The 25,905-nt window shown below is 54.5% G+C and overlaps 9 protein-coding genes across 9 annotated transcripts; 4 read left to right on the forward strand and 5 right to left on the reverse strand.

The window, feature by feature from the left end:
* Nucleotides 1–2,173: 2,173 nt before the first annotated feature.
* On the forward strand, nt 2,174–3,328 carry GMORB2_1965 (uncharacterized protein; the record flags this gene model as incomplete). The annotated part of the gene is made up of 1 exon (XM_035463945.1): nt 2,174–3,328. The coding sequence occupies one exon, from the start codon at nt 2,174–2,176 to the stop codon at nt 3,326–3,328; it is 1,155 nt and encodes a 384-aa protein (XP_035320209.1).
* A 207-nt stretch (nt 3,329–3,535) lies between these two features.
* On the reverse strand, nt 3,536–5,577 carry GMORB2_1966 (SGT1 protein; the record flags this gene model as incomplete). The annotated part of the gene is made up of 2 exons (XM_035463946.1): nt 3,536–5,286; nt 5,346–5,577. The coding sequence occupies 2 exons, from the start codon at nt 5,575–5,577 to the stop codon at nt 3,536–3,538; spliced, it is 1,983 nt and encodes a 660-aa protein (XP_035320210.1).
* Nucleotides 5,578–6,158: 581 nt separating this feature from the next.
* Nucleotides 6,159–9,894, forward strand: GMORB2_1967 (Chromosome segregation ATPase; the record flags this gene model as incomplete). Its single annotated transcript, XM_035463947.1, has 4 exons — nt 6,159–6,251; nt 6,314–9,583; nt 9,654–9,754; nt 9,861–9,894. 4 exons carry the CDS (start codon nt 6,159–6,161, stop codon nt 9,892–9,894), a joined length of 3,498 nt encoding a protein of 1,165 aa, XP_035320211.1.
* A 371-nt stretch (nt 9,895–10,265) lies between these two features.
* Nucleotides 10,266–11,126, reverse strand: GMORB2_1968 (ubiquinone biosynthesis protein COQ9; the record flags this gene model as incomplete). Its single annotated transcript, XM_035463948.1, has 2 exons — nt 10,266–10,598; nt 10,716–11,126. 2 exons carry the CDS (start codon nt 11,124–11,126, stop codon nt 10,266–10,268), a joined length of 744 nt encoding a protein of 247 aa, XP_035320212.1.
* A 1,911-nt stretch (nt 11,127–13,037) lies between these two features.
* Nucleotides 13,038–14,123, reverse strand: GMORB2_1969 (reductase; the record flags this gene model as incomplete). The annotated part of the gene is made up of 1 exon (XM_035463949.1): nt 13,038–14,123. One exon carries the CDS (start codon nt 14,121–14,123, stop codon nt 13,038–13,040), a length of 1,086 nt encoding a protein of 361 aa, XP_035320213.1.
* Nucleotides 14,124–15,345: 1,222 nt separating this feature from the next.
* On the reverse strand, nt 15,346–16,401 carry GMORB2_1970 (Acetyl esterase/lipase; the record flags this gene model as incomplete). Its single annotated transcript, XM_035463950.1, has 1 exon — nt 15,346–16,401. One exon carries the CDS (start codon nt 16,399–16,401, stop codon nt 15,346–15,348), a length of 1,056 nt encoding a protein of 351 aa, XP_035320214.1.
* A 1,084-nt stretch (nt 16,402–17,485) lies between these two features.
* On the forward strand, nt 17,486–18,285 carry GMORB2_1971 (uncharacterized protein; the record flags this gene model as incomplete). Its single annotated transcript, XM_035463951.1, has 4 exons — nt 17,486–17,615; nt 17,728–17,758; nt 17,846–18,126; nt 18,197–18,285. The coding sequence occupies 4 exons, from the start codon at nt 17,486–17,488 to the stop codon at nt 18,283–18,285; spliced, it is 531 nt and encodes a 176-aa protein (XP_035320215.1).
* Nucleotides 18,286–22,251: 3,966 nt separating this feature from the next.
* GMORB2_1972 (RNA recognition motif (RRM) domain) lies at nt 22,252–24,122 on the forward strand (the record flags this gene model as incomplete). The annotated part of the gene is made up of 8 exons (XM_035463952.1): nt 22,252–22,456; nt 22,527–22,579; nt 22,713–22,720; nt 22,793–22,886; nt 22,940–23,092; nt 23,160–23,211; nt 23,298–23,776; nt 23,835–24,122. 8 exons carry the CDS (start codon nt 22,252–22,254, stop codon nt 24,120–24,122), a joined length of 1,332 nt encoding a protein of 443 aa, XP_035320216.1.
* Nucleotides 24,123–24,672: 550 nt separating this feature from the next.
* On the reverse strand, nt 24,673–25,302 carry GMORB2_1973 (signal recognition particle subunit SRP14; the record flags this gene model as incomplete). Its single annotated transcript, XM_035463953.1, has 2 exons — nt 24,673–24,956; nt 25,266–25,302. 2 exons carry the CDS (start codon nt 25,300–25,302, stop codon nt 24,673–24,675), a joined length of 321 nt encoding a protein of 106 aa, XP_035320217.1.
* Between the last annotated feature and the right edge of the window lie 603 nt (nt 25,303–25,905).

The following is a 25,905-nucleotide window of genomic DNA, read 5'->3' on the forward strand; positions in this document are numbered from 1 at the left end:
TTAAGCTCTTTTCTTCAACGACATCCATCATCTCATCTGCTCTTCTTCCTCTTCTTCCTCTTCTTCTTCCCCATCGTCGTCTTCCATCGTTGCACCGCTAAACCGAAACCAGACCCATCCCAGAGAGATGGGGAGAGAGAGAGAGAGAGAGAGAGAGAGAGAGAGATACACTCAAAAAAAATGCAACGTTGCTTTCAATCTCTTTTCATCACTACGAGTAACGAGTAAGAGTACGACTCTCTTGCTTTGGTGCAGTCTGCAGCCCTGACCCCCGTCACTTCGGCCTCAGCTAGTTTCTACCCCTTTTTTGGTGGGGATTCTGGGCTTTATTGCTACCTTTCGCTTGGACAGAAAAAAGAACATGGTGCGTTTGGTAGGCAATGAATACCCGTTCTCCAGTTCCAAAAAAAAAGTTCTTCGGTCAGACCTATCCAACCACGCATTGAGAAGATCATTGTAACCTGATACGAGTACGGACCTGTTGCTTACAGTTAACCGCCATGGAGATTGTCATCCGAAATCTATTTCTCCGTCCGGATACCGTTTCCGTTTCCGCGAGTTGAGGACATACGTAGCTTCCCGTCGATCCCGCACCGCTCGCCGAGATGTCCTCTTCGGTTCTCCCCCCCTAGCAACATGAGTCTTCTCCATTTTTAACCGTCTTACGACCGGTGTACTACTCGCAACCTACGACTCTGTACACGTCCGTGCTACATATATACCGCCCTAGTATCGTACTAGTAGCCCTTCTCTGCACAGGCGAGAATATATAATCCTTGATACGTACCTATGGTCTCTCTGCCCTCCCAACCTGAGCCTCTATCAAGTAGAGACTGGATTTGCAAGTAGGAGGAAAGGAATGGAGGAAAAGAAAAAGACTGGTTCATCATAACTTCTTGTGCTGTGGTATTCCAAACGCCTCCCCTCGTTTCATACCAGGCCTCTTTAGCTCTCCCTTGACTTATACGCCACTCGCTACTCGGGATCATGACGAACCCTCTTTCCCCCTCGATACGATATTACGCCACTCTCCAGGAGGGGAAACACGGAGAGTAACCTGTCGGAAATATCCTTGTCTTTGAAATCCTGTACGTCAATCGTCAATATCCACAAGACGTTATTGGATGAACCCTCTTCTTTTCTCTTTTCCACCGGTCCGGACCTCGTCTTTACCCAGCTGTACGAGTACCACCAGGACTCCAGTTTCCATGCCTGAAATTTCTCGTCATTCATCCCTCTCGCAACTTGTCATTCGCAATAACCAGGGGGCCGTCGTCTAGAGGAGACACGTCTTGCTGTCGTCTGCAGGAGGTCTTGTAAGTCTGGCATCTTAAACTATCGGTGTATTGGCATTCGCCCTAGATAGGAGAACCTGCATGTAACTAACGCCTAGAAATGGAAGGGGGGGGGATCCCAACTACACACCCCAGCCGCATCGCTTCTCTCTGTCCAAAAGGACGTTCGAGACCTCACTGTGCCCGAAATAGTCTTCCTCTGATTAATGCATGCCCGGACACTCGGACGTCTATTTGACAACCCTTGGGCACCCACAGCCTACACGCCACTCTGTGGAAGATAACCCCCTCTCTGTCTCTGTTTTCCCATTGCCGGGGAGCATAGAGCTCAGGTTCAGATATATAATCCGTTGGGGAGAAAAGCATAACAGTGGCCTGGTTCCCCCACCCCCCACTCATCACGGTTCGCCTTTGATGAGATCCACGCCCGAACAGGTCACACACACACACACACATACATCCTTGCTTGCTCGCCTATATATCATCGTGGGAGCTTCCCAATCATTGTTCATAACACTCTGCGAATCACTGAAGCAAGGTGCATGAGTCAGTTCCATATATACTGTCCATATATACTGTCCTCTAATACACACTCAGCCCTTTCCTATACTCCATCACCGACTCCTGGCAGCCCTGCTTCACTCTATCTAGCCCAGCACATATACAGCCATCTGCTGATTCTTCTACCCTCCCCTACAATGGAATACCTCAAGTCATACAGCAGCAGCACCTCCTCCCCCCTTAGCCCTGCGTACCCGGCATTCCAACCCTCGCCGCGCTACTGCAACATTCCCGACCAAAGCACTGCACCGAGATCAAGGTCGAGAAAGGGGAGAGCGAGACCGCCGGGGCCGGTCAACCATCCGGACCCGGACGCAATGAGCGCCCTCTACACCTATGACGAGGGTGCCATAGTGGCCCTGATCAATGAGATCTACCCGAGCCTGCGGGTAAGGTGGGCCAAGGCGCTCCCGACAGCGCACATCCAGCGGCTGTACCACATCTACCGCAACACCGACAACGCCCCGCCGCTGATGGTCATCCTCCCGCCGCCGCCGGAGGTGAGGCCCTTGAGGTGCGAGCGCGACTGCGTGACGGCCGAAGCCACGCTGCTCAGGTGGATGAACTCGAACAGCTCGGCAGGCCGTCACTACCTGCCGACAATTTACTCATTCCTGCCGGCCAACGTCATGGACGGCCGCGCCGCCATCCTGCTCACCATGCCGGTGCACGGATACACCCTGGCCGAGCTCGAGGACGACGACGTCTTGTCCGAGTACGACGACTACCCCCTCGACTGGCAGGCGGGCCAGCTGCTCCGGCGCATCGCGCTGCACGTCTCACCGAGCCGGAAGTTCGGGTACATCGTCGACGTGCTGCGGGAGACGGACGCGGCGCAGCAGCAGCACCTCCGGCCGGCCGTGCACCCCACCGAGCTGGGATTCGACACGTGGTCCGGCGCCTTCGGCCTCATGCTCGAGTCGGTGCTGCAGGACCTAGAGGACCACACCGTTCTGGTGGCCTACGACCGTGTGAGGCAGCACTTCCGCCGCTTCCGCCCCTTACTCGACCGGGTCACCCGCCCCAGCCTCACGTCCATAAACGCCGGCGAGATGGCCAACCTCGTCCTCGAACCGGACTACAACGGCCAGACGGGGCTCAACTGCCGCTACCGCGTCGCCGGCCTGCGCGACTGGAGCTCCTGCGTCTTCGGAGACCCGCTCCTCTCCACAAAGTTCACCACCGCAGGCCCCGAGTCGGAGGAGTTCATAAGAGGCGTCGAGACGTGCCTGGAGGATGACGAAGACGACGAAGACGACGGTGACCCCATTGTCGAGGATCCCGCTGGCGTGCCCGCCCGTAGGGCCCTGTACGAGTGCTACCATTCTCTTGTGGGCATAGCGAGGCAGTATCACCGTCCCCGCAGGGCGGGTAGGCTGGGGGAGGACATGGAGATGCACTGGCGTAGGAAGCAGTTGGACGCCATGGAGAAGCTGAACAGCTTTGATGACGACGGGATTCTACGCTCGTAAAGAGAGGGAGGCGCAGGATATATATCTATCAGGGCTTCAATTGTTGTATATATATATATGTATGTATGGCTTTTTGGTACCGGTTCGGAACTGTTATTCTACTTCTTCTACTTCTTCTTCTACTTCTTATTCTTATTCTTTTTCTTCTCTTCTCCTTGTTTCTCTTCAATGCCTTGGACTTGTTGGGTTTTGTTGTTTGTTCATCTGCTAGATACCAGATTTTACCTTTTTGAAAAAAGACCCTGCTGCATCCTCGTCATCTTCTTGCCCGCCATCTTCATCCCGCGGTAGATTTAAGCCCATCATGCCTAACATGTTGCCAGTTGGACCAGACATACCGCCTTGGCTCTTGAAGCTCTCCAAGAGGTTCTTGGCAAGATTGTAATCAACATCTACTTCGTCTTCGCTGTCGTCGTCGTCGTCGTCGACATCGTCCTCCTCCTTCTCGCCCTCTCGGTCGTCATCATCTGACTTGCCGTCTTCTGCCGACTCCTTCAGAGTCTCCTTCTTCTTCTTCTTCTCCTTTCTGGGTGGGTCGAGTCTCAGGGCACCATGTTTATTCAGCTCAGCCTCCATCTGGGAAGCCAGTTTCTGGATATCCTCGTCCTCGTCTTCGTCATCATCCTCATCCTCGTCGCTACCATGCCCTTCAGACGCTACTTTCTTCTTCTGTTTGCCCTTGTCGCTGGCTTCTGGTGCTGCTGCCGGATCCGAAAAATTAGGTGGCAGACCCATCATCTCACGCATCATTCGTGAAAACTCTTCCTCGTCAAAGCTGACTTCTTTATCCTCGTAGTCGTCGTCGTCATCTGTCTCATCGTCGTCGTCGCCGTCATCAAAGTCCATGTCGTCTAGCTCAGCACCGTCTAGGCCGGCTTTGTCGTCGTTCAGAAAGGCCTCGAACCGGGAGACAATCTTTCTCAGGTTATCCTGGGCGTTGGAATCGCCAAAACCACCGGTCCCTTCTCCAGTCTTTGGCTGCTGCTGAGATCCCCTGGCAGGTTTGCCGGATATCTCACGCTCGAAGTCCGCATAGTCAATGTCTAGCCAGGCCTCGCTGTCGGCGCGGTCAGAGTCGGGCCACGCTTTGATATCCGCGTCCGAGGGTAGAGCTTCGTCTCCGTCCTCGTCCATGTCCTCTATCAGGAGAGCCATCTCGCGCACCACCCTGCTCCGGCTCTTGGCCGCCTTGGCAGCCAGCATCTCGAAGCCGCACGTCAGCTTCATGCCCGCCTCGAGCATCTGCGTGGCGTCGTCTCCCTGACCCGGCTCCCAGGTGCCTACTCCGCCGTGGCTCTTGGGGAATAGGTCCGCCCACCGAGGGGGTGTTTCGAATCGCTGCGAACGCAGCTGCGCGAAGAGGACCTTGCTGAAGCGTACGCTCACCGTCACCAGGTCCCGCGGCGGGAAGGTCAGCGGCCCCAAGCTGGACAGCACGGGCTTGAGGGACAATGAGTCGCGCAGGTAGAAGGCCTCGACAGCAGGTGCTATGCTGCGCGGAAGGATGTGCAGCACGTGTGCCAGCCGCCGTGGGATCGTCACCTTGGAGTGATGCGTCGAGTCAACCACTTGGCCCGGGTACTTGTTGAGGCGGTAGAAGGCTTCCTCCTCTACCAGACTGGAGTGAACAAGCTTTTCCCTGCCTCCCCCTGACTTTATGAAGTCGACGGCCTCGGGGAGAGAGATGGCCTTGTGAGAGCTGCTGTCCTCCTTGCCGTCGCAGGGGACGAGCAGCAGCGACCCGTTGTGGATCCATACGCGGTTGCGGTCAATCTCCGGGCTGAGCCACTTGGGAAGCACGTTGGCCGCCTCTATGAGAAGGAATTCACCATCCGTGTCGAGAACGCGCGCCCACACGTTGGGCTGAGCCCGGCTGAGCTGTCGTATCAGGTAGACTATCAGCCACTCGTCCTCGACGGCATCACCATACTCTGTCATCCCGTGGAGATACCACAGGCCTTTTACGACTGTCAGTATGTCTACCGGGTCTGTGTGGTTTACGCAGGGTAGCTCTCACCTGCTTCATTTCTAAGCTCGAGACTGAACTCGTCTCTCTGCCAGATATAGTCCTTGGTGAGATCTCGGCATAGCTCCATCGCCCTTTTGCGCAGAGATTCGAGCTGGGATAATAGCGCACGACTATCCAACTCAGGGCCGATGATGAAGAGCAGATACTCTACCGAATTGTCCGAGAGTTCCCGTTCAAAGCCGCTGTGGCCTGCCGTCGGATCGTGAGGAAGCTCTTCCATGTTGGAGGACTGATGGGAAGAGAGAGGCTCTGTACACCGGGATTTTCCGTGGACATGAGACACAGATGGCCTGAACTGTTTACAATTCTTTTCACCTCTTCGACATCATTCTTCTCCGAATCCGTCTAGTGCCGAAATGGATCTGGACGGTTCTGTTTTTCATGTCTGACATTTTTACCTTCACCATCTTCAGTGGTCTGTCTGTTTGGTACATAACCTACCCTTGAGCACTTTGCCACACATTAGCCACATACATTGATACTAGCCACAATTTACAAGTTCCAAATCTCGGGTCCTGGCTTTTGAGTGGGTAGGAGCGTTCCTTCTCCACATTTATTATAGCACCTTTATGCGTGACACGGTTGGAGGCACGCGTCTGTCCTGAGCTGTGTGTGTGTTTGTACATGGTTAATTGCCCCTCCAAACTTCAGACAAGGACGCAGTTCGAGAGTCGGCAGTACGCAGGCAGACATCCGTCTAAATACGATACCAGCCACTTCTACCACATCTTTTCCGATACTCAGACCCTTTCCTGAGCGCCAGAAAGCCCATGCGCAACGTTGCGCGCGCACCGGGCAACAATGGGTCCAACCAAACGCTCCCGCAGTGATGCCCTCAGAGAGGAGATTACTGAAGTGGTTGAGGCAAACTCATCTTTGAGGCCAGAAGGATCAGTAAGTTCCAAGGACGATGTGGGAAACTCCTTGGACTGCATCTGACATTACCCGTCTACTAGCGAAAACGAGTCCGTGTGTCGCACAACAGGCCGCAGTCTAAGGAACCGACGGACGATGACGACGACGACGACGATGGAAGCCAGGGGAGCGAGGCGGGTAATATGTCAGAGGCTGAGGCTCCGCAGTCTCCCCCACAGACCCAGTACGAGATGATGCGCGACAACGGCTTCAGACATCTGGAGAATCAAGATCTCGACGACCTCCAAGCGACCCAAGCTCTCGCCCGACGCTCGAACCAGCTAGGCGACAACTCGGTGGCAGAGAGTGGCATCATCGAGAGCATCACGTGCTACAACTTCATGTGCCATACAAGGCTGCACGTCGAGCTGGGACCCCTCATCAACTTCATTGTTGGCGAGAACGGCAGCGGCAAGAGCGCCGTCCTCACAGCCCTAACTCTGTGCCTAGGCGGCAAGGCCAGCGATACAAACCGTGGTGGAAGCCTGAGGTCATTTGTCAGGGAGGGTCAAGAACACGGGTCCCTGGTCGTCAAGATCAAGAATGGGGGCACCGACGCCTACCAGCCCGACCTCTACGGCGATTCCATCATTGTGGAGCGCCACTTCTCCAAGTCTGGTGCCAGCGGGTTCAAGATCAAATCGTCCTCCGAGCGCATCATCTCCACCAAGAAGCAGGAAGTCGACGAGATCTCGGAGTGGTACGCTCTGCAGATTGGTAACCCCCTGACTGTCCTATCCCAGGACAACGCTAGGCAGTTCCTCAACTCCGCCACACCCGCTCAGAAATATAAGTACTTTGTGTCGGGCGTGCAGCTTGAACAGCTCGACAACGACTACAAGATGTCACAGGACACGCTGGACAAGACCCTTCTTCTCCGCGATGATCTCGATGAGCGGATAGCCGGCGTGAAGAAGGAGATGGAGGACGCCGACAGGCTGGCGCAAACGGCAGAGAAGAACAACAGCCTTCGCGAAAAGTCCCGTATATACCGGCACCAACTGGCCTGGTCTCAGGTTGTTCAGCAGGAGAAGGAGCTGGAGAGTTATAACAAGAGCCTACAAGAGCGTGACCGGCGCATCGTCGATTGCCAGAACGAGTGCGATGAGATGACAGAGGCTCTCACCAGCATCGACAGCAAGTTGGAGCAGGTGCAGAGGGCACGAGCAGACCTCGAAACGGAACGGGAACGCTTCGACGACAAAGTGGCAGCGGCCGAAGCTACCTACCACGATGCCAAGAAGGAGCTGACCGAGCTGCAGCGTGAAGAGCGAGATGCATATGCTCGGTTGAAGAACACGAAGACCGAGATCAAAGCCATCGAGGAGAAGATTGCCCTAGAAGAGCAACGCCTCAACGAATCGACTGGGCCGGAGAGGGCGGAGAAGGACTCGGAGCTCGAAGCCGCACGCGCGCGCGAGAAGGGTATCCACGAGCAACTCCTAGAGGCGACCCAGGCCCTGCCGGCTCTCCGAGCCAAGGTCTCGGAAACCCAGCAGCGACACCTGGCTCTCTCACAAGAACAGCAGCAGAAGCGTACCGAAGTCGTTGCTGAGCAGAGGAAGGCAGAGGAAATGCAGCAGAGGTCCGGCTCCCCGCTCGACGGCTACGACGGCGATATGCGTCGTCTCGTGGACATGGTGAGCAAGGAGGCTTCGTCCTTTATGCAGAAACCCATCGGACCCCTCGGTGCGCACATTCGACTACTCAAGCCAGAATGGTCTAGCCTCCTAGAGCGCACGTTTGGAGAGTCCTTGAACGCCTTCGTGGTCCGCAGCAAACAGGATCAGGGCAAGCTGGCCGGCCTGATCAAAAGGGCGGGCCTTCAGAGGCCGCCGCCCATCTACATTGCGTATGGCGAGAGCATCGACACGCGAGCGCAGGAACCCGACGACCGTTTCGACACGGCCCTCCGAGTGCTACAGTTTGACAACGACATTGTCAGGTCGCAGATGGTGATCAACTATCAGATTGAGAAGATCATTCTCGTTCAGGACCGTGTGGAAGCCGAGCATATCATGTTCGACGACGACCGGGCGCCACGCAATGTAGCAGCCTGTATCTGCTTCCACGACGGTCAGGGAAAACGCGGCCACGGACTGCGACTCACCAACCGAAACGGGACGACGAGCACAGGTCCCGTCCGGCCGTCTGATGGTCGCCCGCGGATGCAATCGGACACGGGTCGGCAGCTGGCGCTCCAAGAGGATCACCTCAAGCACCTGGGCCAGGAGCTCATCGCGACCACGCGAGAGATGAAACAGGCCAGCCAGGCGAATAACGACGCCGAGAAGGCAATCAAAGAGAACCAGGGTCGTATCCGAGAGCTCGAGAACAGTCTACGGCGAACGCAGGCCGAAATCGAACGCATCCAGGAAGATCTCGACGCGTTCGAGGGGGTCGACCACCGCCTTGTGAGCTTCCGGACCAGTCTGGCAACCAAACAGGAGGAGGTGGAGCAGCTGGGCAGCCAGTACGGTACCATGAGCCTGACCAAGCGGGAGCTTCACGCCAAGGCCGAGGAAGCCAAGAGCGCTCTAGAGGCGGTCAAGCTAGAACGGGAAGACTTCCAGAGCCGAATCAACAAGGCAGAGACGAGGATCAAGAGCCACGTGGACCTACGCCGCATCACGGTGTCGAAGAAGAACGAGGCCTTTGAGCGACTTGACATTGAGAAGAACGAGCGACGGCGCAGCGAGGCAAAACGAGACGAGCAGGCGAACCGCGTGGCAGACTTTATCGCCCAGGCGCAGCAGGTTGCACCGGAGCGCGTGCACATCCCGGACGGCGAGACGTTTGAGGGCATCGAGCGCAAGTATCGGAAGCTCAAGGAGCAGCTCGCTACGCGGGAGAGGCGGCTGGGCGCGTCGGACCAGGAGATCTACGACCGGGCCAAGGAGGCGCGCGACAAGTACGAGGACGTGACGCGGCACACCAAGGATGTCGACGACACGATTGCCTCGCTCAAGCGGGCCATCGAGAACCGACTGGATCTCTGGCGTCAGTTCCAGAGGCAGATCAGCGCCCGCGTCCGCATCCAGTTCACCTACCTTCTCAGCGAGCGTGGCTTCCGCGGCAAGATCGACCTGGACCATAAGCATCGCAAGGTCCACGTACAGGTCGAGCCGGACGAGACGCGCAAGAGCTCGGCCGGGCGCAACACCAAGACGCTGTCGGGTGGAGAGAAGTCGTTCTCGTCCATATGCATGCTCCTCTCGGTCTGGGAAGCCATCGGGTCGCCCATCCGATGCCTGGATGAATTTGACGTCTTTATGGACAATGTCAACAGGGCCATCAGCACAAACATGCTGGTATGTTTTTTTCAATACTATTCCAAGTTACAAGCCTGAGGTAGATGCTCCTTACTGACAAAGCAAACAGGTGGACGCTGCTCGCCGGTCCGTCTCGAGACAATACCTCCTCATTACGCCAAATGCCATCGAGGGCCGCGCCAGGGTGGACCGCGATGTCAAGATTATCCGGTGAGTTTTTTTTCTTTCTTTTTTTTTTTACATGGCTGTGATTTTAGGATCAAAGAGTAACTGACATGGTGATTTTCTTTGTTTTTTTGTTTGTTTTTTTAAATAGACTTACGGATCCACGACAACGCACACTTGTATAGAGAAGCCGATCACTCTATGATCTGGATCTTGCACTTGTAACCTAGCGAAAGGGAGTTTGGATTTGCTGCAGGCATTGGCACGGAGTTGGATGGTGACTTTCCTGGTTTCATTCATTTATTACTTTCTGGTATGCTGGCGTCGATAGAAGAAAGAAGGTTTGCATAGTGTTTCTCTCTTCATTGCACGCTCTTGATTCTGGGCACATGAACACACAGGACATTCCCAAGTGTGAAATATAAAAAGGAAGAAAGAAAGAAAAGTACAGTTGTATATGTCAATGCTTCTATACTCAAACATACACATGATTACAATGCTATTATTACAGAGGACTCGGGAAAAGGGGAGAAGCAAAGAGCACCAGGTCCTTTCCTCATATGCGAACGCCCTTGCTCCTCAGAACATTGAGACCAGCGCTTGCCGTGAAGCCGACCCACTGGCCGAGGGCGCCAATGGCAGAGCCCATAGACGATACCTCGCCCAGGCGACGGTCGAGGAAGCGGCGGGTGTCCTGAAACTGGGGAGACGTATCGTTGGTCATGAAGAGCTCGGAGGAGGTGAAGACGGCGGAGAGGGAAGCTCTCTTTGTGTACCACGACGAGTCGACCGATTTGTCGCCTGCGAGGAACCATATCTCGTCGGAGAGCTTGGCGAGCTCCTCGAGGGAAGAGGCAACGTAGGTAGGTTGAGCCATGACAGCGAGGGCCTTGAGTTTTTTTTTTAAAAAAAAAATCAGTTTTTTTTATATACAAAGTCAAGAGTTGAGCAACTTAGGATGCGGAGAAGCAGTCAGAACACCGGGACGGGGGGGGAAACGTCGTACCTCTTGCCATTGGTGGATGACGTCCTTGTTGGCGAGAAGACGCTCCCACGTCAGGGCGGCAACCTTGACGCCGACGCCGGCACCCTCAGGGACGACGACGTCGGCCAGGGCCTCCCGTCGCGTGACGAGGTGGTACCGTATGAGGCTGAAGACGCCCTCGGGCAGGCCGGCCGGGCTCATGTCGATGTACCCGGCGTCTCGGGCGCCCAGGCCGAGGGCGCGGTGCGTGAAGCCGTGCTCCGGAACGTGCTTGTACGCGGCCGACAGGATGGCCAGCTCCGTCTTGCCAAAGGGGCCCGGGGGCGCAGGATGGTCGTACGAATGGTAGGATCGGCGGGCGGCGAGACGGGATGCAGAGGATGCCAGGCGCGTGCAGCAGAGCCTTGCGGTCGGTAGGATCTTTGTGGCCATTGCTTTCCTTGAATCCTTTTTTTATTCCTTTTGGGCGGCTTCTCTTCGCTGTCGGTGACGAAGGGGGTTGAATGTTGGAAACGGGGGGAGATATGCCTTTTTTTTCGCGACCGAGAAACTCTCCCCCCCCCCCCACACACACACACAAGGAGCTGGAGCTTCCGCACAGATTTTGGCTACCCTACACGGACTTCTTTTCCCCTACAATAGGTGACACTGAACAGTTTTGATACGGTTCTCACTATTTTCAGACACGATTAGAGAGAGAGAGATAGCGACTTGTAGGGATCAGAATGCGATAACTACATATGGAGTACACGCAACATTCCTACATAATCTCCTATACAAAAGCCCGGAGTTTAACTGGATGAAGGTGGACTTGGCTGGTGATGCGCATATAATGTCACGAAGCGAGAGAAACCAGGTATCCAGGTATCATCGTTAGATTTGTATTGGAGGATTCCGTCTTGTTCCCTTTCGTAGGGCCTTCAAGGGTCTCAAGCATACTTGTACTTGTACTGTGATGGTTACATGTCGTACGACCGTAGCTCTACGCTACATCCGCCGGGCTTAGAACGCGGCAATGGATGATTACGAGTATTGCTCCTTATTGTCTGGAGGCGGGGAGGAGGAGAGAAGAGCAAGGCAGATGACTTCCGTCGTACGTGCACACATGCACGTTCGCATACCTGTATCGTTGATTCATTGGCCATCCCTCGGGCCTGACCTGGGATATTGAAACCGCCTAGTATTGAGCATGACGATTGAGGTATACATGTGGTCTACGCCGTAACCATGATAGTCTATAAGGCAGCAGCAGCTCGCAGTTTCGCGTTTGAGAACTGAGGGGAAAAAGTGCATCTTTACATGCTCAGTGGAGTCAAGTCCGATGGACGTCCACTGCTTGACATGTATTACTCGCCTCTGCTCTTCACGGGGGACCAGGATTATCCTCCCCGAGTAGACTGCTGGACGCAGTATCACTTATTGCACTTTGAAGGTAATACATGTAATGATATATGGAGACTGGGACTACCCGCATTGTACAATACGTATCGTCAATGTCTGCAGCTTGATACGATGCGATACTTGACTTCTCGTACTTTCGTGTGTCTGTGCAACCTCACCAGCATGTAATACTATCCATACAGCCACTTGGGCCTTGCTCTTCCTCTTTTCTCTTTTCTTCTGCAAAATATCTCATCTTTTCCTTGATGGGACATGGCCCGTTCTTCTTCCATTAAAGTGAGTACTCGCAATACGGAGTAATACATGCAAGTACATGCTACGTACTTGTACGGGCCTATGAAGCACTCTCAAGCACCACTTGAACTCATACATGCAATGGTGACCTGCTGCTTCGTCCATGCAACTCGTATACCTACCTGTACGGAGTATTACTCGTAACTAGAAATGCCCGTCGGGTGAAAGACATTGGGAGAAGCCGCAACTTGCCCGCCTTCCAGTCATCGTCGGCAGGGGGCGTACTCGTATTGGCTCACGGCTGCGTGTCTTTTTCACCGCATTGACATGCAATATATCTTCTCTCCCTTGCAGAGACATGTATTACCCCGTACGTAGGCAGTACCAACTCGTACCCGGGAGGAGGAGGGTTGGGGGAGGGGGGGGAGGGGGGAGGGTTGGTTCCATAAACCCCACAACCGACTATGCGCTTGGGAATTGAACGGACGGAACACACTTCGAGAGCGGCAATGGCGGAGTTATTATTATTATTATTTTTATTTTTAAAAAAAGCGCGGCTCTGACAGCTGACCATTCGCCTGTTGTCTTCTTCTCTTCCGATGACTTGTCACCGTTCGAGGTATTTGAAAACGGTATCATTACTCTCCAATTACGGACATGTTGTTGTTGTTGTTGTTGTTGTTGGCTCGTACAAGTATACAATTATATCTAGACCCCCTCCACCTCCCATAGCTGCGGCATCAGCTCGGCCAGGACCGTTTCGAGATCCTGCCACTTCATCTGCAGCACCTCCTCCGTATCAGTGGCGTCGATGCGGTACAGATTCTCCTTCTCCGACCAGTCGCCCGGTTTCCCGGTGGGCACGCGGCCGGCGTGCTTATCGTCGGCCGCTAGCACCCTGCGCGCCGTGTCCGCCAGCTCCTGGTTACAGTAGACTCCCGACGCGACGAGGAAGCGCCTGCCGCCGGCCTGTGGCGTCTGGAGGGCTCGGACGTGCGCGACGGCCGTGTCGTGGACGCCGACCCAGACGGGCGCCCTGGTCGGCGGGATCGGGGCGTCCACGCCGGCCGAGATGACGGACCACACGGCCGCGTTGGACGTGTTGAGCTCGTCGGGGCGCCCGGGCAGGGGGGCCCCAGGGAGGAACCCGCCAAACACCAGGCCGGGGCACAGGCTGACCAGGTCAAAGTGCACGTCGCGGTCCCTGACGAAGGCCCACGCCGCCTTCTCCGCCGCCGCCTTGGACGCCCGGTACGCCGCGGGCGCCACCGTCGCCGCCAACCCATCCTCGTACGTCAGCGGCGACCAGTCCTGCGTCGTGTATGTCTGCGACGGGTCCGGGGCCACCGAGGCGTCGAATATGCCCGCGAACGAGTTGGTCTGCACCACGCGCCTGACTGACATCATCCGACTCGCTGCTTCCAGTAGCGCCCTCGTCCCCTGCACGGCCGGCCGCATCAGGTCGGCCTCGAAGTCGGAGACGGAGAAGTCAAAGGGCGATGCGAGGTGGAGTATGGCCTCTGGCGGCCCTGCCACCGCCGCCGCCGCCGCCGCCGCCGCCAGCGCATCCAGGTAGCTCTCCGCGCGTGTCATGTCCTCGACGACGATGACCTGAAGCTCTGGGTGATGGTCGTGCGTCGCCAGCACAGGCGTCACCTTGGACGACGACCGCACCGTGCCCGTGACCGAGTATCCCTCCGCCAGGAGACGGGCCACGCAGTGCTGTGCTATGAAACCGTTCGCTCCTGTGACTAGCACCCGGCTTGGAGGGTTTAAAGATGACGGAACAGCCATGATTTTTTTTTCTGTATGCGTACATTCAATCTTTTCTTCTTATTCTTGTTGTGAGGGCTGGGAACAGCCAAGCCTATATCATCAACGTGGACATGTTCCACTCTTTTATCCACCCCCTTCCTCCCCATTCTAGTAAGCAATCTTGCCCTGTTTTCGCATGTGTTACTTAGGCCCTGTCGGCTAGAGAGAGAGAGAGAGAGAGAGAGAGAGATAGAGGCAGGAAAGCAGAGGCGACGGGGTGGATCGGGGGTTCAATTTGTCATTGTTTGTATTTGTCATTGTTTGCGCGGCCCTATCCACATGACGAAAGGACATAGTTGTACGAGTACTGTATTCAACAATAATCCTACAAATGATTAAGGGAATAGGGAGGGGTTGAGATTTCCCCCGTCCCGTCGCATAGAAGCGAGCATTTACAGACTTCTCCACGTAGCATATGTGCAATGTTCTTTGTTACAAGTGACATCCACGTCGTTTCCGTCGCAAAGGAGGAAAAAAGGGGGACACGACGAGAGAGCCTTCAATTCGATGAGTAAACTTAACGGGCTCGCCGTCTATCTGTGGGGAATAACGGGGCGGGGTTGCGGAGGTACGAGCTACCGTCAACGGCATTCCCGAGAGACCGGTGAACTGGAGTTCCAATCCTGGATTTTCACCGATACAATGTCGGATATATGTATAGTGCATTGTCCCTTATGGCATTCTACCTACATGCACGGACATTGCTAGATCATCTATAGCTGAGGATCTGTAGTGTACTTATGTGGCCAATATTGGACGTCAGTGCAATAAAACAGCATGCGACGGCCATGATGGGATTCAACGTAGCCGTCGGAAAATGCCACCCGCTCAGCTCTTGTTTTTTTCTTTCGACATTATTCCTCTGCCGATATGTTTCATGCAAAGCATGATTCGAGCAATTCGAGCAAATCACCAAATAGAGAGACACAATGGAAGGAAGAATGAAGAAATAAATCAAGGCCGACGGCAGGCAAGGAAGAACACGGTGGCCGCCGGCTAACACGCCAAGGGCCACACGTATCCATGTATCGGAAGGTCAGAGAACGGACGGTGAGCTGCACGAGAACGCGGAAATAATGTCTTCACTGTGCTTTGTGCCGCAATGACCTGTCAAGAAGGTAGTATATGTGCCTCGAGTCACATTTCCAGCTACATAGGGTGATGTACACACTCGACCTTACACCGGCTTCCCCCTCCCCCCCTACAGTCGATCAGAGAGAGCGGCCCGGACTTCCTTGGCTGTCCGGTCTATAAACTCACTAGCCTGCCACAGAATGCCGTCCATGTGCATGAACGGATGCGGGACGCCCCGGAACCGTTTCATGACGACTTCGTTCCCGTTCTCGAGCAGTACCTGGCCATAGCGCTCGCCCTCGTCTCGCAGTGGATCCGCACCGGCAGTGTAGATGACTGTCCGGGGCATACCCTCAAAGTTGGTCGCCTTGAGCAAGTTCCCATATATTTCGGGGATTTTGGTCCTCTTGGCCGCAACCTCATCCTCGGAGGACCCCAGAGATGACCACTTCAACTTGTCAAACCATGCGAGGCGCTGCCAGTTGAGCGTGGGGGCGTGCTCATTCTCCTGCATCGAGCGGAAGGGCGACTCAGCTGCCGATTTGTACTTTGACAGATCGTCAATGACAGGCGTACCTACGGCAATGAGCCTAAGAGGGATCCCCTCGTCCCTAGCAAGATGCCCCAGGCAGAGGGCGATGAAGCCGCCGGCCGAGACTCCCCCCAGGGAGATGCGCGAGGGGTCAATGCTGAACTCCTCGGCTCCCTTGGCGTAGATGTACTTTAGCGCCGCGAAGCTGTCCGTCACGCCACAAGGGAAGGCGTTCTCGGGGACCAGCCTATACGCCACGTCAATGACGCACACGCGAGCCTTGGCCGAGATGTGTTGGCAGATGTGGGCCTCTGTGTCTAGATCGCCAAGGCCCCAGCCGCCGCCGTGGAAGTCAATGTGCACCGGCCATGGCCCCTGGATCTCTCCAGGCGGCTCGTACACGCGAATATCAAGAGTGACTCCGTCCGCCACAGTGATCTTGGTGTCGTATATCTTGCCCACTCTCGGAGCTGGACCTGTACCATACGAGTAGAGGACTGAGTAGTTCTTGCGGAGAACCCCGAGGTCGATGGGTCGTAGTGGCGTGTTGGCCACGTTGTCATTGTACAGCTTCTCAAAAACGGGGTCCAGCTTCCCCTTCATGGAGGGGTGAATAGGCTGAAGGACCTCGTGCTTTCCAGAATCTGACATGTTCGATATCAACGAGTACAATGGTGAGCCGAGTCGTCCCAAAGTCGGTGACGGATGATGACCGTTGAGCGGGTTGAATACCTGTGAAATCGTATCAACCAAGAAAGTTCAGAATCACCAATGCAGATGAGGTCTGGTGGCCGCTGCATCGGCTGCTACGAGTAGACGTCAATCCCCGGGGCGGGGTCACGGTGGCGGGGCAGCAGCTAGTACGGCCCACCGGGTCCGACGGCTGCATTATGCCAAAGCGTCAAATTGGTGTCCAGCACATGAAACTCTCCCATAAAGAGGTGGCTTTCAACAACGCAGAATTCAAGACTCCCATCAGGTGAGAGGAAAATGGCATTGATGACAGGTGGTGATGAGCCCGAGTGACAGGGGACAGCATCACACACACACACACACGAAGAAAGAGCCACAGAGGAAAGGAACGATGCTGAAGACATCGACACTGCCCCACACATATCTGTATACATCGGGCGAAACTCGATGCTACTACTAGTAGCAACCGTTGACATTCATGGTAGCTTGGTATCGACTGCTCAATAGTCCTCTCAGATGCTGCGCGAGTTGGTAAAATCTTTTGAGACCCTCGACCCCCCACTGCATTCCCAACCCATTCTTCTTGTGTCCTCTAAAAGGCACATTCGGTACGACATTGAATTGCGACTTCACCCAGGCACTCCCGGCCTGCAACTTAAGTGCCATCTTCCCAGCACGGACGTTGCTCCACGCCGAGGCACCCAGAACAGTGTTTGGATCTTGGCCTACGCAAGGACATCGGCTTCGGAAGGCCACTTCATGATGGGCACGATGGGTTCGAAGGGCTCCCCCGTCACGATGGATCCGTCATCGGACGGGTCATCGACGATGGCTGGCTCGATAAGGTAGCCGTCTGCGCCGTGGCGCATTGCCCTCGACCGCTGTCTACGAGCCGCATTCCACCATCTGCGTGTACATGTCCTTGATCAGTCCAAACCTGGAACTTCCGAATCAGTCTGTGGCTTGAGGTGTTGTAGAAGTCAAGGTGTGGAGGATGAACTGCGTGCTGTTCTGTATGGATCCAACCACGCCACCCTTCTCCATGCCGCCCCCTGTCTTGATATTTTCCCTCGATCACTTCGCCATGGCCTTTTGGCCGTGTTGCTGCGCGATGGAAAGTAAATGGCTTCCTCAGCCTCGCGCCGGAAGTCTTTCTGACGATGTTCACAATGGTAAGCTGCCCAACTTCCGACTCTTCTCAAATCTGGATATTGTTCGGCATGCCGAGTCCGTCACGCCACAAGCTGTTGTATACGGCTGAGACAGCAACTGCTCACTACATAGGACCTTGGTGGCTGGGACTCGCTAACAGCGGGTACGTTGCGATAGCACAGCTCTTCTCAGCACGACAACTCCGTCTGCTTTCCTGACAGCATTAGAGAACGGTATGACAGACGAACAGCGTGCGGAACTACATCCGAATAGATAGCCGCGAATGGCAACTTCGCGCCGAGGGCTCTAGGAAGCAGCTTTTCGACTGGCTCGCCTACGCGGACCTGCTTTGGACACTCGAGACGTGTTTGCTTTCATTCTATAGGCGCCTCGATAGCGGCGTGAACAGTATGCCCCCAGATATTAATCTGGAGTTCGCTTTGATAACCGTTACGCTCTTGGGAACCCTCTTCATGATTATCTCTAGGCGTTGGTCTATTAGCAAGCACTGGCAGGTCCCCGACCCGAGGAGTAAGAAGGCTCAATTGTTCCCGTCTGCAATCGACTATACAGATATCTTGGCTAATGCACACATCACAAGATATCTGCCAGCCCGTGGTATCAAGGTTTCAGGCCTGGACCTTGATCTGCACCAGCATCCTGACCGACTTCTGCATAACGACCATCTAGTTACCGACGAGTTAAGCGCAGACGTGAAAACCGAAGGAGTTGACGGTGGACCGAGATGATATGGAACATCCGTCTTTCGGCCATGAGGAAGGCCGGTCTAGCTGTCATGTACTGTGGGGGTATCGCGACGGCGGCCTGCGCTGTGGCTACATCCTGCAAACAGTCACGATGGGTCAAATCTTGCGGGCGAATGGTCCTGTCGTGAGTTGTGAGTTGTGAGTCGCAGTGTTTATTGGTAACGTGCCCGTGCCGTTCCCCATCCTGCGTGGATACTGGTTGCGGGAGAAGGACGGGGTCATGAGTAGCCGTAGTATGACGACAGTCGGCAGGGAACTCGGAGGGCGGATGGGGCGTCCAACTAAAGACGAGATCAAGCGGGGATAAGAAGAAGAAAAATACAAGCATCCACTCCCGCTACCAGGGAAAACCCTCTATGAGACCCTCTATGAGGAGTTTGGCTCCGAGTAGATCGTGGTAGGCGAGGGTGGGCAGACCACGAATCTCTCGGGCATCGGACCACGTCACTGTCAAGAGGAGCTGATCCAAAGCTTGTGCGTTGTGCACACGCGGTTCCAGGTTCGCGTCTCGACCATGATCAGGCGGGTTGGGAGCACAGAGGAAGATTTGGCGGCAGAGGCAGAGTCTCAATGCTGGTTGCACAAAGTGCTGAGGTTTGTATGTCGATAATTTTTTTAGTGCGACCCAGACACATTACGGAGGATAAACGGTGCGTGACAATAAACGGTGCCTGGATGGCGTGACAGCGGCTGCTAGAGACACAGGCAGTATTCCAGACCAGTGGACCAGTGCATAAACCACCATGCCACTCTCGTATCAAGTCACCTGACCGAGGACTGTGTACGTAACTTATCAAAACCTAATGGCAGCATGATGACTAGTCCGGATTGGGCAAGCCACCAAAACCTCCCCGCCCACTCGAAGGCAAGGGCCAAGCCCATCATCACCTTGCAGGCGGGATAAAGAGAGTGAGAAATTCATCAATCCCACTCCCGCGTCTCAACAAAGAAACGCCCTGTAGCACCCTGCAGGTCTCGAAAACTACCTTGCCGACAGGGAAGCGAACGAGAAGAACAAGAGGTAACACATCATACTCGTACTCTGGTACTTGGGAAGCGCGGCGTCTTACGGATGATACTTCGTGAGTTTTATTGCATACTCTGGTAGAGCTGGTATCACATCATCACCAGCATGAGAAGCTCGTACCGCACCCACTGACTGCATCGCTCCCCCCTGCTGGCGCATTTGGCTCCGAACCAACCAACGCTCCTTCCTCCCCCCTTTGCGACTCGACCCTGCGAGGTCCATTCCTCTGCCGAGAAGCTGACCAACCAACCAGGAGTCGACCACCAGCGAAGAACGAACAGGCATCCTGTTGTACAGGTACTCGTGTACGTACTCGCTTGGATGGTGAAGCGAGGAGTCTTTGTCCGGCACGTGCTGAACGTCACAGTTGGTAGCAGCAGTACGAGTACCTGTGCAGCACTACATAGCTCGGGCTCGGCTCTCTCTCTATCTGTAGGCTCCTCCAGCGGTATGAGCACCAAAACTGACCGTGTACAGTGTACTGTACGCCGTATTACCTCTCTCCCTCTCTAACAGTCTGCGACGACGCCACTTGACTACTGCTGGTCACTGTTTCTAGCCACTTTCCCCCTTGGAACAATCAAAAGGCTTTGCGCAAAGATTTCAGCCAGTCACGCGCCTTCACACTCCTACCAAATTGCCAATCATTACCCACCTGTCGCGCGCTGCAGCATCTCAGTCCTCGCGTCTGCTTGTCTGCTATTGAGCAACAATAGTGCCAGCCTACTTTCCACCGCCCGCCGCCGCATATCACCGCAGAGAAAAAAAAGTCGCCTGCGCCTCTCTGGGCCTCTCTGGGACTTGTTCCGATCTGATCGCATTCTATCTAATAAGCTTCACACGGCGGAACCACACGGCTGTACCCCCCCCAGAAGCTTCTCGCAGCCATCTACCACAGTCCGCCATCCCTCGAGTTCGGTCTCGCGCCCTTTGGTTGTCGTCGCCGTGTCTCTCATTTTCTTTGTTGTCCCCCCCGACGCGCTCTGACATCTTCTCTCGCCAACTCGACGCGCCCCAGCAAAGCGAAAAACCTCACTTGCTCACTCTTTCTTCGGGTCTGACAACGGCTCTGCATCACCAAGAGAAAACTCTGCTTCACAATGGGTACGTGATACATTTCCCGTTCTCTCCCGGTTTGTCTGCTTTGCCTTTTCCCGCGTACCCGACCACCCATCCAGCCATTACGAGTACAGGAGCGCAACCCCCCTCCCCCATCACTTACCATCCCACCCACTTTCTCTCGTTGCTTCTTATTCTTGTTTTCCTCTCTCTCTCTCTCTCACGCATCAACCCAATCCTCTTTTGTTACCCTACCAGTAGGTCCTCTACTGGTCTTTTGCCCTGCGCTGTTTGGAGTTGCGATCTTAGCCGCATACCCCCCCCTCTTACTCCCCCTACCACGTCTCCTCTTGCTTTGCCCTTGACCATCTTGGGCGTCTGCCACTCCACCTGTATCACTACTCTGCTGGTACACGCCCAATCCAAACACCCGGACACCAAACAAGAGCCTGCCGCATCCCCAGCGTTGCCTTGCATCTGTCTTCCTTGTTGGATCCGCATCGCAGAGCTGTGGCTATTACGGCGCAGAGCTTCACTTCTGACGTTTTATATCCGCTACTGAGCCACCACCTTCCACTGTCCTCACTTTCTCCACTATCAATTCTCCTCACCATACCATCAGCATTACTTCTTTCCTCTTCCTCCAACGGCTCTTTGTATCGCAGAAGCTGTTTCTTCACCAGTGTGATAACGCTCTATTCCGGTAAACCAACCAGTCCTTTGCCCGGCCTCACCGAGGGCCACGCAACCCACCCCCTCCCCACCCTCCTCCTCGTCCGCCTTGACGGCGGTTTTCATTGTCGATTCCAACTCTTCCCCGCTCCATCCATTCCCCCATTCAGTGTCAAAATCCTGTCACCCGCCTGGGAGAGGCATAACACCCTTTTACCTGCATACTATCGCTTGGGTAGTTTCCTACCGCGCGTATATTTGTTCATGCTTCCCCACTACGCTTCTCTCTCTACCCCCTCCCCCCACCCATCCACATATACACACACCCTCCTCCTCACCCAGGGTGCCAGCAAGGTGTAGCTCAGCTACGAGAACGGCGCCTGCACCACTTTCCACCAACCCAGCCTTGCTTTCCTTTCTATTCTCCAACTTCCCATTGTGCCCTCTTATCCCCTCTGCGACACCCTGAGGGACTCTTCTGCATAATCTAGCCTCCGTCATTATTTTTGCTCTACACACACACACACACACACACACACACACACATTTCTTCTTGCGATCGCAACTCTAACATTAACTAAACAGCAGACACGTCCGATAGCTATCGCCCTGTGAGTTACTTTTTCTAGCCTTCGTTTCGGCGCGGCCGCGGATCCCGCTCCGAAGGACTTGTTTTCCCTCCCCTTCCCCTATCCGCTACCCGTGCCTCCGGTTCAAGTTTCTGCGCATGGCTTGCGCACCTTGGTTATGCCTCCCCCCCCCCCCCCGTGTTTTACACTCAACTGGAGGGATTCAAACGACGTCATAGTTAATTGCAACACTGCGTCGCTGTGTAACGTCACACTTCGAGTCAGCTCTGGGTCTCAATCACCTCTCCCAGCTGATGTCTCGACAAATATGTGACGGTTGGAGACCGAGGGGCGGATAAGGGAAGAGAGGGAACCCTGGATACATGTTGTCGCGCAACTGTATTACACGTTGGCCCCACTGACACACAATGGCATGTAGCGTGAGAGGTCCCGTTCACCCCGACGCCGCTCTAGAAGCCCTGAACGATCCCGTCGCCGCTCGTACTCTCCCCGGAGCAGATCCCACAGCAGGGACGACCACCGAGGCCGTGACCGCTCGCCTATGCCCGGCACAGGCGAACCCAGTGGGGGATCCAACTCAGGCTACGGCGGACAGGCGCCCAACCGATCTTACGAAGACAGAGCGCGCCTAAGAGAGAATATGATGAGCAACATTCGCGAGACTTCTCAGCAGGACCGCCGTGTCTACGTCGGCAATCTCTCTTACGATGTCAAGTGGCACCACCTCAAGGATTTTATGAGACAGGGTGAGGAAATTGGGTGGCGCGGAGGAGTTGCCATGGGCTGACGGTTTTTTTTCCTTATTACTTTTTTTAGCGGGAGAGGTTCTCTTTGCCGACGTGCTATTGCTTCCAAACGGAATGTCGAAGGTGGGCTTCATTGCTTAGTTCTTGTCTTGACTGTCACTTTATTGTGGCCTGTCCTCTCTTTTTAACTCCCCCTGCGGCTTTGTTGGATGGATGGATTGACGGGTTTGGACGCTGTCCTCTTCGGCGATTGTAGGGATGCGGGTAAGTCGGAATCCTCCTTCCCCCCTCAACTTCTCACATACTCTGGCCCCTTGCTAACCTGTTTCCCTCCAGAATTGTGGAGTACGCTACAAGAGATCAAGCTCAACAAGCTGTTACTCAGCTGAGCAACCAGAACCTCATGGGTCGTCTTGTCTACGTGCGCGAGGTTGGTGGAACCGGTTCTTGGCTAGGGAGGGATGATATTAAATCGAGTTTCAGGATCGTGAGGCGGAACCTCGGTTCATCGGAACCACTGGCGGTGGCCGCGGCGGATTCGCCGGCGGCGGCGGTATGCCTGGAGGCGGCTTCAATCCCGGATTTGCCGGAGGCCCCCCCGGTGGCGGCGCCGGTCGCCAGATTTATGTCGCCAATGTTTGTCCCCCTTGCCGTTTGCATTTTCTTTGTCGACTGAACCGTGATACTGATTACCTCAATCTAGCTGCCTTTCAACATCGGTTGGCAAGACCTGAAGGATCTTTTCCGTCAAGCCAGTGAGCAGCCCAGTCTTGGCGACATCTGCATCCGTCCGATCTGTCTAGCTTGTTCCAATACTAACCATGCACTACCTCCTATCTAGCTCGTGTCGGTGTTGTTATCCGCGCCGATGTCCACAGCGGACCTGACGGACGCCCCAAGGGCTCCGGCATTGTTGTCTTCGAGAGCCCCGAAGACGCTCGCAATGCCATCCAGCAGTTCAACGGCTACGACTGGCAGGGCCGTGTTCTCGAGGTGCGTGAGGACCGTTATGCCGGTGCCGGCGGAGGCCCCATGGGAGGCTTCCCCGGCCGTGGGGGCTTCGGCGGCGGTATGCGTGGGGGCTTCGGCGGCGGTTTCGGCGGCCGTGGAGGCTTCGGTGGTCGTGGTGGCTTCGGCTTCGGCGGTCGTGGCGGCTTCCCCGGTGCCCAAATGCCCGGCCCCGGTCACGGCCCCAACCCTGGTCACGGCCCTGGCCCCGGTCCTAACCCCGGCTTTGATGCCCCTGCCCCTCCTCCCAACCCCTTTACCGACAACGCCACTGGCGGAACGGAGAAGAACGAAATCATCTACGTTCGGAACGTAAGCTGCCATCCATCCCACATTACCCTATGCACCATTATCTAACTCGGCCCAACAGCTTCCCTGGTCTACGAGCAACGAAGATCTAGTCGAACTCTTCACAACGATCGGCAAGGTTGAGCAGGCTGAGATTCAGTACGAGCCTAGCGGCCGATCCCGCGGCAGCGGTGTCGTGCGTTTCGATTCCGCTGACACCGCCGACACTGCTATCACTAAGTTTCAGGGATATCAGTACGGTGGTCGCCCTCTGCACCTGAGCTTTGTCAAGTACATCAACAACCAAGTCGGTGAAGAGGCCATGGAGACGGAACCCCACAACGGGATGACACAGGACCAGATGATGTAGACTATGGCTATGGCCTAGTCTATCCATGCGCCCTTTGGGTCGACATATGTCTTCTCTCTTCATGTTTACCCTTCTCTTTTTTTTTCAACCCAAGTTTCTCTACTTTTCTCGAATCGACTCCTGTTCCTTTTTTCCTTTTTTTATCATGTACCAATGTCAGCTGGCAATCTCTTTTTTTCTTTACGAAAAGGTGCAACGCTTCGAGAATGCTTTTGGGCTCAAGCAGCACATCCCTTGTGGAGTGCAATTTTTGAGGGAATGAGCTATAGTTGTTGATGATCTTGGGACCGGAATGGGGAATGGTCTGAGCTAAATTGTATCGTGTCTGTGCTTTTGATTGATTGACGACGGCGCGGTGAGAGGGAGTGGGTGCTGATTATGTTTGTATCGTGATGACATGCGTATCATGGCAATATCCTGGAGTGTGTACATTCCTTGAGTCCAAGATGGTCAAAGGCGTCATTCGTCAGTGAGCAAAGAGGGGGTTTTCTTCATGTTTTTTTTTTGGCGCATGTCTCGTTTATTTGATATGTACATCTAAAAAAAAACCCTAAGCAACAGCTTTCTTCTTCTTGGCCTTGGCCTTCTCCTTCTTTCTGCTCCTATCACGCGGTTTCAGGGCCGTCATTCCAGCCTTACAAACGTCTGCGTACCGGGCGTAGAAGACCTCCAGCTCATCGGGTTTCACAATGGTGGACACATTGATCTTGTCGGACCTGTTGCGCTTAGACTTGCCATTACTGGCGCGGATGACCAAGGACAAGGGCTCTGATGGGTGCAGGTCTGGGAAGTGGTCATCTGGTGAGGAGACGGAGGTGTCCAAGGAGTAGGTGTCTAAGGAGGTCAGTTAGTATTTTTCCCTCTTCTTGTTCCTGTAGAAGCAACTAGTAAGATCAAGCGAGCAGGCGAGTGCTTGGATAAGCGTATGAAGGAAAGAGGGCGTGTGTGCTTTGGGGTGGTGAATGCAAAACGGGCAGTGAGACAAAGCAAACGTACGGCGCGTTTGTGATAGGTAAATCTTGCCGTGATCGCTACCCTTGCGATGGGCAAACAGCTTTTCCAGTTGGTCAAAGAACTAATAATTCGATCGAAGTCAGCATTGCGATGAGCGGCGCGGCATGGAACACGATAGAGGGGACTGACTGACTTCGCTTTGGCTCACAGGAGAGTGGGATGGCATCTCGGGCAACCAAGGGGGAGGATCTAGCTCCTCTATACAGGTCTTTAATGGAAGACGGAGCCGTTGAAAGGGAAATTTTGGTGGGGGGCGGAGTGACTCTGAGCTCTGGGTTAGATATAAAGATAGGATAGCGTTGATGTTGAAGCTGAGGTTGCCCATCGCCACGTCACGTGGGGTGCGGGGCTGTTTCTCCAGTCTGATGGTGTATTACTTGGTTCAGGATCAGTAGCAGTGGGCAATGGGGGTCGTTGAGTCCCGCGAGTTTACAAATCATTTATATAGTACTTAAAGTGAACCTGTTAGAAATTCTGTATACGCAAAAAGAAAATTCATCTTACTTCTTTTTTTTCCGGATCAACAGTGAGAATATTTTGAGGGATGGGGGAAACTTGATAATGAAAGGCGGGCGGTCACACACAGTGTGACTTATTACTGATTCTAGTTGTATATGAAAAGTCAGCTAACATAAAAAATGTTTTCCTCCTACATAAAGGTTATATGCATGGGAAGCTTATAGGAAACGTATCATTCATACTAATCATCCGAGTATTTGGAAACACAGCTGATATTATTTATTGTAAACTGTATTATTGGAAGCCTTTA

This window comes from Geosmithia morbida (genome assembly GCF_012550715.1).
Source record: "Geosmithia morbida isolate 1262 chromosome Unknown scaffold_11, whole genome shotgun sequence".
NCBI classification, from domain to species: domain Eukaryota; kingdom Fungi; phylum Ascomycota; class Sordariomycetes; order Hypocreales; family Bionectriaceae; genus Geosmithia; species Geosmithia morbida.